Source organism: Echinops telfairi, unplaced genomic scaffold (assembly GCF_000313985.2).
Source record: "Echinops telfairi isolate 266 unplaced genomic scaffold, ASM31398v2 ScPeMD7_42;HRSCAF=159, whole genome shotgun sequence".
NCBI lineage: Eukaryota > Metazoa > Chordata > Mammalia > Afrosoricida > Tenrecidae > Echinops > Echinops telfairi.
This window is the reverse complement of record NW_022103940.1, coordinates 5284555-5294775: the sequence shown is the minus strand read 5'-3', so window position 1 is coordinate 5294775 and position 10221 is coordinate 5284555. Positions and strand designations below refer to the sequence as shown.

The window sequence follows — 10221 nt, the reverse complement described above, 5'->3', positions numbered from 1 at the left end:
GTTGCATGGATCCAAGGTGGGTGGAAGTATGGCAGGGCTCCAGCCTGCAATGCTCAGTGTGGCCATCAAGCACAAGTGTGAAGGCAGAGAGAGAGGGAGGTGCCCCCGGCCCTCCTTATGAGAAGGTCATGCCCTCAAGAAAGCACCATCAAGTCATGACCAGAGTGACAGGTTTGATACCAACCCTTCACTTTTATTTGTTTTCAAGTTGACATAAAATTAAGTAACTACCACAGTTGACTTATCTAGAAAAGCAAAACCAGTGATGCTTGTATGTGTGTATATAGAAAGAGATTTCTATCAAGAAATGTCTTACACAATTGTAGAAGTAGGGAAGTTCAGTTTGATTCAAGTCAGTAAGTTAGATGTAAGCTAGGGGCATCTCCTGACTCATGTAGCTGTGGAAGCTGACAAACAAGAAGCAGGATGTGGAAGCAGGAGGGCCATAGGCAGAGTTAAATGAACCTGAGGCCATTTGAATGAATCCAAGTCAGCGATCTACTGACAGCTCCTGGGATTGGCAAGCAGTACAAGAGGAGATCAACAAACCAGATGCAGGATCCAGATCCAGCAGAAGGCAAAGAGGTAAAAGTGTGTTTGACTCTGCTTAGGGCCTCTCTCTTATACAAAAGACCATATTCCCAAGGAGGTATAATCCAGCTGTGACCAGATTGATAGTTTGGACACCACCTCTAGGTATGTCTAGTTGATATAAACTCTAACCATAACTAGTCACAAGCACAATTACTTAACCAATTTGTTAGCAATTTGATATATGTAATTCTAGATTCTATGTGTATGTCTGCAGGTATGTATGTATAGGTGTGTGAGTGTTGAATAAGCAAATATATTCTAAAGCATTTTTGCATTTATATCTTGAATATTTTTTTCAAAATAACGGAGTTTTAAGTATTTTTAAATTGCTTTTTAAAAAGTTACTTTCTAATACATTTCAATTAGGATCAACCATTTCCTAATGCCTGCTTCAAACTTCAATCTTCTGTCAGTTGCAATATCTGCAGTCTAGTATGCTATTTAACTAGAGGACACCACAGCACTGACTTTGGTCAAATGGAAAATCTAAGTGTGAGTTCACCAACGCAAGTGGTCTTGTTTCTGTTGTCCTCAGCAGTATTAAAAAAGAAACAGAATTCTCTTCACTCCTTTAGGGGGAAATGACTCCGTTAAGAAACATCTTTCTCATCTGTAGTCTTGTTGTAGGTGCTCATCATAATTTCCTGCTCTGTAATAGCTCTGTAATAAAGATTCACTTTGGAATAGCTGGAAAGATTTCTGCTTTTGTAGGAGGTGGGGAAAGAATGCAAAATCCTTGAAATGGTAGAAGTGCTGAACAGCATCCTAGTTGCTGCCCAAAGAGGAGGTGGGCTCTTGTTGAAGAGTTAATTACCTGTACTGACATTTCTTTCACTTCTGGCCATACCAGCTATGATTCCCTACGATTTTTCTAGGGAAACATTCCACAAATTCTGAACCATAATTCTTTATATGAAGTATTGCCAATGCTTTTCCATTCAAAATAATGCTAAAGAAGTCCCTACAATTCTAAAATATGCTATTAATGTCTACAGTTTGTACTGTGGTGCTTTCATAGCTGCTAAACTTCAAAGACTACAGATGCATACGATTGATTTATATAATGTGGAAGATGCTTCAAGTTTTTCCAAATTAGGTAAAACCATCCCTACTTCTTCCCCTGTGTTTTTATGACTGTGTTACTAAACTCAGAAATCCTGCAAAAATTTCCAGTGACAAACCTTCATTTCAGGACATTGGGGGCATGTCTAAATTTGAGGTTGCTAATTATTATGCCAAAAATAAGGGCTTGTTTGCCTAAAATCTACAAAGTTTGTCTGCTAAGCTTGCACACTGATTTTCTGGGTATCTTTTTCTACACTATTTTAAAATATAATACATTTCTCCCCCTTTTCTATCTGAGTACTAGAATGTTATACTCTATACAGACAGTCCCCTGGCTTTAAAAAATGCCTGATTTATGAACAGGTCCTTGGGGAAAAAAAGCCTTTACTTCCATCAAGTCCTTTCCAACCTCTAACGTTTCTATAGGACAGAGCAGAGCTGCCCCTTTGGGTTTGGGGCTTTAAATATTTATAGGAGCAGAAAACCTCTTATTTCTCTGAGTGAGCAGCTGGTGGGGTTAAACTGCGGAGCCTGTGGTTGATAGCTCAATGTGTAATCTACTATGCAACCACAGTGCCTTACTTTATCTTTTAAAAGGTTTCAGACCAATTTGAACTGGTACTGTCCCAGCCAGCAAAGAGAAACAGACACAGACCTGCATTTTTACAACTTGGATGATTATTCAAAGTATCCTCCATGAGAAAAAGTATGGCCCACAGCCCTGAAACCTGAGACTTGAAAGAGCCATAATTTCCTTTCAATTACATTCCAATTTTCTTTCTTTCTTTCTTCCTTCTTTTTAAAATATCATTTTATTGGGGGCTCACACAGCTCTTATCATAATCCATCCATCCATCCATTGTGTCAAGCACATTTGTGTATTTGTTGCCATCATTTTCAAAACGTTTTCTTTCTACTTGAGCCCTGTACGTTCAATTTTTCACAGATCCTTGGAAAGCCACAAATATTCAAAGTAGCACTGTTGACCACCATCTTTCATCAGGGTAGAGTTATTTCGGTTCCAAATTCTTTTTATTATTATGTCAAGTTAACCTCACTGTAAAATGATTGAACCAATCCCTACTCACAACAAATTCTTCATTACAATCACCACCACTTGTGGCACATATAACTTTTATAACTAAGCCTTCTTGATTGATTTCAAACCTTAGACATAGCCAACCATTTTCACCAATAGTAAGAGGATAAAGAAGTGAAAAATAAACCATAATTTCTGGGTAGTTATTAAGCATCAGACAGAATACTAGGAAATTTCAATGATACCCAGCTGTTTATTTTAGCCTTTGTTTGGAGATTTATGTAATTTTGGCCACATTTCTCCAGCACATCCTATGGAGAATTTGAATACTGTCCTGGTGATATCTATGAATTGTCAGGGACATCTGTTTTGTTTTGGAGAAAGATGAAGCTTTCGCCTCCCATAAAGACTTAAAGACTGAAAATGGTGGAGCTCTACTCTGTCCTCTGAGGTCACTATGAGTTGGAATCGACTCATTGGGAGTGAGTGGGTGTGTTTTCATAATCTCATCTGCTTTTCAGTTCATGCTTCCAGTGAACTCTGTCTCAGGTTTTCCGGTTTTGTGTTTGTTTGTTTACTACTTGAAACTCATCCAGTCAAGGAACTCTGTTTCTCTCCCTTGATTTTGTCCTATACTTCTCAAATGTTTTCTTTGCTATATTTACTGGCACTTTGGTAGAAAAGTTTAATTATAAGAATTAAATTTAGGTTTTTTACTGCTGCAAAGTGAGAAATTTAGGACTCAACTTCAGACATCTATCTTCTTGCAACTAATTTGGCCAACAATTTTGTGAGAAAATAACAGTAAAGAATAATGGAATTTTTCCACGAATATTTTGAAGTCCCCTCATGCCTATGAGGAATTTATCATTGGTTATCTTTTTTATAGCTGCAGCATCCCTTCCGATTTCTCAGGCTTCTCTCCCTCAAGGTTCATTTCTATCTTCCTATTCCTCAGTTTACCAGGCCCCTTCCAGAGCCACACAATCACTAAATTTAATTCTTATAATTATATTGCACAAAGTGATTTAGTGTTTTATCCTCTTGCTCTAAGCTCTACCTTTCTCATTGTGAATAATACTTTATTCAGTAATTTTTTGTTTACAATTGAAACTCTGGGAATTTGAGATTAACATCCTAGCCCGTGAGCTTCTTATAAACTCCAGAAAAGTTTCAGCCTTGTGTTCTACATTGTTCTGCTATGCTTTGTCCAAGTAAACCTTTGTAAGCCTGCTCCCGTCCAGTTGTAAACACATTCTCTTGCCCACGATTTCATTTGGGACAACCAAGTCTTCGAGGATGGCATTGTGCACAGCCGTCAGAGTGTGACTCCGGGGTGCTTTTGCTTATTTTTGGTACAGCTTTTCTGAAATGGTTTAGGCCAAATTCTCCTCTAAGCAATAAAGACACTGAATTTTTTTTCTCCAGTTACCATACTAGCCGGACTTGGATTTTCTAGAAAGACATCAGTTGAGGAACAGGAACAAAGATTATAAGAGCTTTCCACACACCAGCAATTTAGATTTCCTTGGCTGCCCTTATATTCAACTCCATTAACTAAGCCTTTAGGTCCATGTTCATCTCCAGCTCTAGAAGAGCCTGAGAATTGCCAGACTCGAATTCATCCAGCCTTTTGCCATGGACCTTCACAATCTTCATGCTTGAAAGGAACATGGCCTTTTTCTTACCTAGCACTGGCCTACGAAGAGCTAAGCTCTATCTTTTAATCCAAAGACTCATTAATGCACTTTGCTAAAACATATGTCCACATATGCTGGGAACTCACAATTGCAGAAGAACCTATATCATAACACACACACACACACACACACACACACACACACACACACACACACTTCACTATCATTGAGTACATGCTGACTCAAGGACCCGCTTGTGTTTTTCTGAGACTGTAACTATTTATAGGAGTAGAAAGCCCAATCTTTCTCACGGAGAGGTTTCAAACTACTGACCAAGTGGATTGCAGCCCAATGCATAACCACTATATCACTAGGACTCATACAATGGTACCTCCTATGACACAGGATATGCTTTGAGATTTTGGGGTCACCTATGTGATTCTTTCTCAGTAGTTTCTGGAATCATATGGTAGAGTAGGCTAAATAAATCCCCCCAAAGATATCAGGAACCTAATACCAGGAACCTTTATATGTTAACTTATTTGTTTTGCGGGTTTTTGTACTTGTAGTTACCAGTCAGTTAGGAATCTTGAGATGCGAAGATTATCTTGGATTATTTGGGAGGTCCTTAAATGTAATCACAAGTGCCCTAAAAGGAGAGAGGCAGAATATTTTATATAAACAGAGGAACACAAGTAATGCTGAAAAAAAATCAGAGATTTGAAGGTTGCTGTGATGCAGTCACAAATCAAGTAATGCTGACAGCCACAAGAAGGTAGAAAAGACAAGGAATGAATTCTCCCTAGAGCCTCTGGAAAGAGTGCAGATCTGCTACCACTTTGATTTCAGTCAGGAAAATTTAATTTAAAGTTTAGACTTCTAGAACTGTAAGAGAATAGGAGTGTGCTGTTTTAATTGTCCACATTTGTGTTAATTTGTTACAGCAGATATAAAGAACTAATAGAAATGTAAATAGAATAAAGACCAATTTTCTCATGGCAGAAATTTATGCCACTACCACCTCTGCTTCCCCTCCACACACATCTTAGAAGATAGAAGCAGCTACACTCAATGAGGGGTTCAAATAGTTTTTTCACCCTGATAGACATATTCTTGTTTAATTTTTATAGCAATATTTTACAGATTACAGACACCTTGAGATGAGAGCTAATATGTAGAATGAAAGAATCAGGATCCACAAAAAGGGCTCCAGGGATGAAACTCCTAACATTTTAAGGGCTTAAGCATAACATGCCACATTAGAAACTCCTAACATTTAAAGGGCTTAAGCATAACATGCCACATTAGAAACTCCTAACATTTAAAGGGCTTAAGCATAACATACCACATTAGAAACTCCTAACATTTAAAGGGCTTAAGCATAACATGCCACATTAAAAATAGAGTTCATGTACTCGAACTTATTAAGCATGTTATAAGGAGCCCGGGTGGCATTGTTGTGTAATTGTTGGGCTTCTAAAATCAAGGTTGACTGCTCAAACCCATCAGTCACTCTGTGGGAAAAATATAAGGTTGTCTGCTTCCATAAAGATTTACAGACCCACCCCCAACTACCAGGACCCCAATTTTGCCTTGCAGACCTGGTTAGACCAGATGATGCACAGCGGTACAGATGGGAATTAGAAACGCAGGGAATCTAGGACAGATGAACCTCTCAGGACCAGGGGTGACAGTGGCGATACCAGGAGGGAAAGGGGGTGTAGAAAGGGGGAATGGATCACAGGGAGCTACATATAACCTCCTCTCTGGAGGACGGGCAGCAGAGGGGTGGGTGAAGGGAGACATCGGACAGTGTAATATAAGATACAATAATAATTTATAAATTATCAAGGGTGCATGGGGGAGAGGGCAGGAGGAAGGGAGGGGGAGGGGGGAAAAGGAAAATGAGCTGATTCCGGGAACCCAAGAGGAAAGCGAATTTTGGGAATAATGAGGGCAACAAATGTATAGATGTGCTTTACACAATTGAACTATGTATTGTGATGAATTGTATGAGACCCAATAAATTGATTTAAAAAAAAGATTTACAGACCTATATAAGTCTGTATAAACTCAATCGCAGTAAGGTTTTTAGCTATTATATATTAAAAAAAGGTCGACGTGTTGGAGCTATGAAGAGAAACAAAACCTTCATCTTCAAGAAAGTCACAGCCTCACTGGGTGAGGCAGATAAATTTAAGTCAGAAAGTATGATAAATACTGTCAAAGGGAAACAAAAAGCTCTATGAGAAAAATATCAAAATGGCATTTTAGTGAGAATACATGAATAGATAAAACATTCATGAGAGTTTTATGATGAGAATTTTCAATGAGAATTTTGATGATGATAGCCAGACTCTTCTGTCAACACTTTCTGAAGAATTCTACATTTCGTTTTGTCTATCACGACAAGGTGAAACAATTGCAATGTGCCACACCAGCCTGTGTGATCCAAAAATGACAGTAGCAAAATTCAAATATGATGACAGGAAAAGTATCAGAGCAAATTGTGAACACCCAATTTGTAGAAGGCTGTGGAGGACAATAAAAACAAAACAAACAAAGCCCACCAAACTCATTGCCCAGGCTGACTCACAGCGACCCCCTGTGGGTTTTCGAGTCTCTGTTTCCAAGAGAAAAAAACCAAGTCTTTCTCTGGTGGAGTTGCTGGGTGGTTTCGAACAGCCAGCAGTTCGGATCACAGCCCAACACGTAACCACTACAACTAGGTACTCTCGATTGAGTACCTAGTTGGATTAAGCCTCTGGAAGACCACCTCTGGCCATAGTCAAACGACGTGAACTTTGCTATCAGACAGAGATTATTGAAAATTTGATTATGGGGGATGGGACTACAGTATAATATTATACTTGGTCAGTTGACCTCCTTCTTGACTCAACCTGAATTTGATCTAGGTTTAAATATTTCGGCCTCCCGGCGGGTTGAGCCACCAGCCCCTGAGGTTGGAGGCCGAACCTCGAGCTGCGCCATGGCCTCTGTCGGTGTGGCCGCCGGGCGTCAGACGGAAGATGCGATGCGTTACTGCCGCCTGTTGAGGCGCCACTGCCCGAGACAAAGCCGCTGCCGCCGCCTCAGCCAGCGGCTCCGGTCGCCGCGCCCCAGCCACCAAGACCCCAGTCGCCTGCGGGCATGAAGGAGGAGAATTACTCCTTTTTACCTTTGGTTCACAACATCATCAAATGCATGGACAAGGATAGCCCTGACATCCCCCAGGACCTGAACGAGCTCAAGACCAAGTTTCAGGAGCTACGGAAGGCTGTTGGCAGCATGCCTGGCATCCACTTGAGCCCTGAGCAGCAGCAGCAGCAGCAGCTGCACAGCCTCCGGGAGCAAATTAGGACCAAGAACGAGCTGCTGCAGAAGTACAAGAGCCTCTGCATGTTTGAGATCCCCAAGGAGCAGCGTGAACACGTAGCCAGGAGCGCCAGACCCCATGGCTCCCCAGGAGAGCCTGTACCAGACCTCAACTCTGACTGGGCCGCATGGAGACTGAACTCGAAGGCTCTAACAGAGCCCCTGTACATCGGAGTGTCTAGGTAAATAAAGGCCAGGCCCTGCTGCTGGGAGGCAGGCTGCGGGGGGCGGGCCCTCTGCCAGAGGCCGGCTCCCCTTGCTGCTCTGAAGAACACGGAGGTGGTGTTCTTTCTGCTTCCTTCCCTCCCTCTCCTCTTCCCCTTGGTGCCTACCAGGTACATGCCGTTCCTGCGAAAGCTGTTTGCGCAAACATTTGCATAGAACCCACTGGATGAATTCTGCCTGCCTTGGGATACCATGAATTGAGAGAAAGAATGTCGTTTGGAAAGACTATAGGGTAGCTTTACACTCTCCCCACTCTGCCTCATTTGGGCCCTTCCTGCAGCCCCTGTCTCCAGCTTTTCTGCCTCCCCCGTGTTCTACTGTAGCTCTTGCTCCCTTGCTGTCCTTTCACCTGTTGGATCCTGTCACTGGCCACTTGATGCCAGAGAGTGGCAGCCCTCAGCAAAGCCCTCTGAGCTGACAAGCTGACTGACCCTCTTGCCTGCACTGAAGCTGCTTGTCAGCTGAGCAGATCTTGCCCTCCTAGCACCAGTGGGCAGGTGTTGGGAATTGTCTCCTCCCCAGGCCGCCTCACAGAAATGTTGGCAGCACACAGTAACTACCCTGCCACACCAGCATGGTGGCCTGCACCTCGGCTCAGGGAGGCAGCTGAGGCACCATTCTGAGGCAAGCAGGCCAGTGCAGGCCTCCGCCCCAGCCCTGCGCCAGTTTCTGCCAGGTATGGCCTTGGATTTATGAGTGCTCCCCGACGGTCAAGTTGGGAGTCTATGCCTTGCCTTTAAAGGATGAGAAGTGACTGTATGGTGTTTAGATCTACAAGTGGACACATCACCTGAGCTGGGCTGGCCAAGGGCCCTATCAGATGCCCACTGACTGACCTTGGTGGCTGGAACTCTGGCTGAGGTGTATTTAGAGGGTGGCTTCTTGGGAGCCCAGGACAGAGTAGCTCAGGTTTCGTTGGCTGTGGGCAGAAGAGCATGCTGTGACTGTAAGTGGGCACTTAGCCACCAGCCCAGTTCTCCCTTGGGGCTGTTATTTAACTGAATCAGTTATTTTCTAGAGATTTCAAAGTAGTGTGTGGGCCGCTTTTAAGGTCCTGACCAAATACCATGAAACCTGGGGCACATGGAAACAAACTACCAGGGTCTCTCCGTAAGGCCAAGGTGGACACAGGGCTCCTTGTGGGGTGCAGGAGGAGACTGGTGCCCTGTCCCCCTCCCCCTCTCCCCAACACAGTGTTTATAGCCACCTTCCCCGGACCAGACTGCGTCCCGTGTTTTCACGGGCGGCAGTTTGTGAGGGTGGGGTCAGAATTCCTTCTGCTGCCCTCCCAGGATGTCTTGTAGCTGCACCGAGGAGCCCACAGCAGGTTGCCTCGGGGCTAGCCGACAGGAAAATGTTTGCTTTACTTAGAGTGTACACAGAATAAATAGTGGAAACTCAAATAAATATATTTCTCGCTTGCTCCATGACAGAATTTTTCTATCTCGATAATTGTAATATTGCTGGTGTCTTTCCATTCTTACTCTTTATTTTTATTTTGTATCTTTCTTTTATTATTATTTTCTTTCTGTTTCATTTTTTATTGTTTCTGTGAAGTTTCCCAGTTTATGAAGCACAGAAGGAGTGAACGCATAGGGACAATAACTGATTCAATGGTTTGTACGGGAGGAAGGGGCATTGAAGTATAAATAAGGAATGCAGGAGTGGGGACAGTGCACTAGAACTGACTGTGATCACGTATATACAACTATTTTTAAAAGAGACTTTACTATAAAAATGTGTACTATAGAAACGTGTATATGCCTTTTTCCGGTTGCAGCGCCGCGCGGTGAGGAGCTCTTAAGCCGCCAGCCATGCCGTCCAAGGGTCCTCTGCAGTCCGTGCAGGTCTTCGGACGCAAGAAAACCGCCACAGCCGTGGCGCACTGCAAACGGGGCAACGGCCTCATCAAGGTGAACGGGCGGCCCCTGGAGATGATCCAGCCGCGTACGTTGCAGTACAAGCTTCTGGAACCTGTTCTGCTTCTGGGGAAAGAGCGGTTTGCTGGTGTGGACATCCGAGTCCGGGTGAAGGGTGGTGGCCACGTGGCCCAGATTTATGCAATCCGCCAGTCCATCTCCAAAGCCTTGGTTGCGTATTACCAGAAATATGTGGACAAGGCTTCTAAGAAGGAAATCAAAGACATTCTCATCCAGTATGACCGAACCCTGCTTGTAGCTGACCCCCGGCGCTGCGAGTCCAAGAAATTCGGTGGCCCCGGTGCCCGTGCTCGCTACCAGAAATCCTACCGATAAGCTCACCTCCAGGAAGGGGCTCTACCTT

The 10221-nt window shown here is 43.3% G+C and overlaps 1 protein-coding gene and 2 pseudogenes across 1 annotated transcript; 2 read left to right on the top strand and 1 right to left on the bottom strand.

Moving 5' to 3' along the window:
* Positions 1-3799: 3799 nt before the first annotated feature.
* Positions 3800-4372, bottom strand: LOC105979660 (annotated as a pseudogene).
* Positions 4373-7327: 2955 nt separating this feature from the next.
* LOC101642815 lies at positions 7328-7899 on the top strand (annotated as a pseudogene).
* A 1817-nt stretch (positions 7900-9716) lies between these two features.
* Positions 9717-10221, top strand: LOC101656848 (40S ribosomal protein S16-like). Its single transcript, XM_004714134.2, has one exon. It carries the CDS (start codon positions 9753-9755, stop codon positions 10191-10193), a length of 441 nt encoding a protein of 146 aa, XP_004714191.1. The 5' UTR covers positions 9717-9752; the 3' UTR covers positions 10194-10221.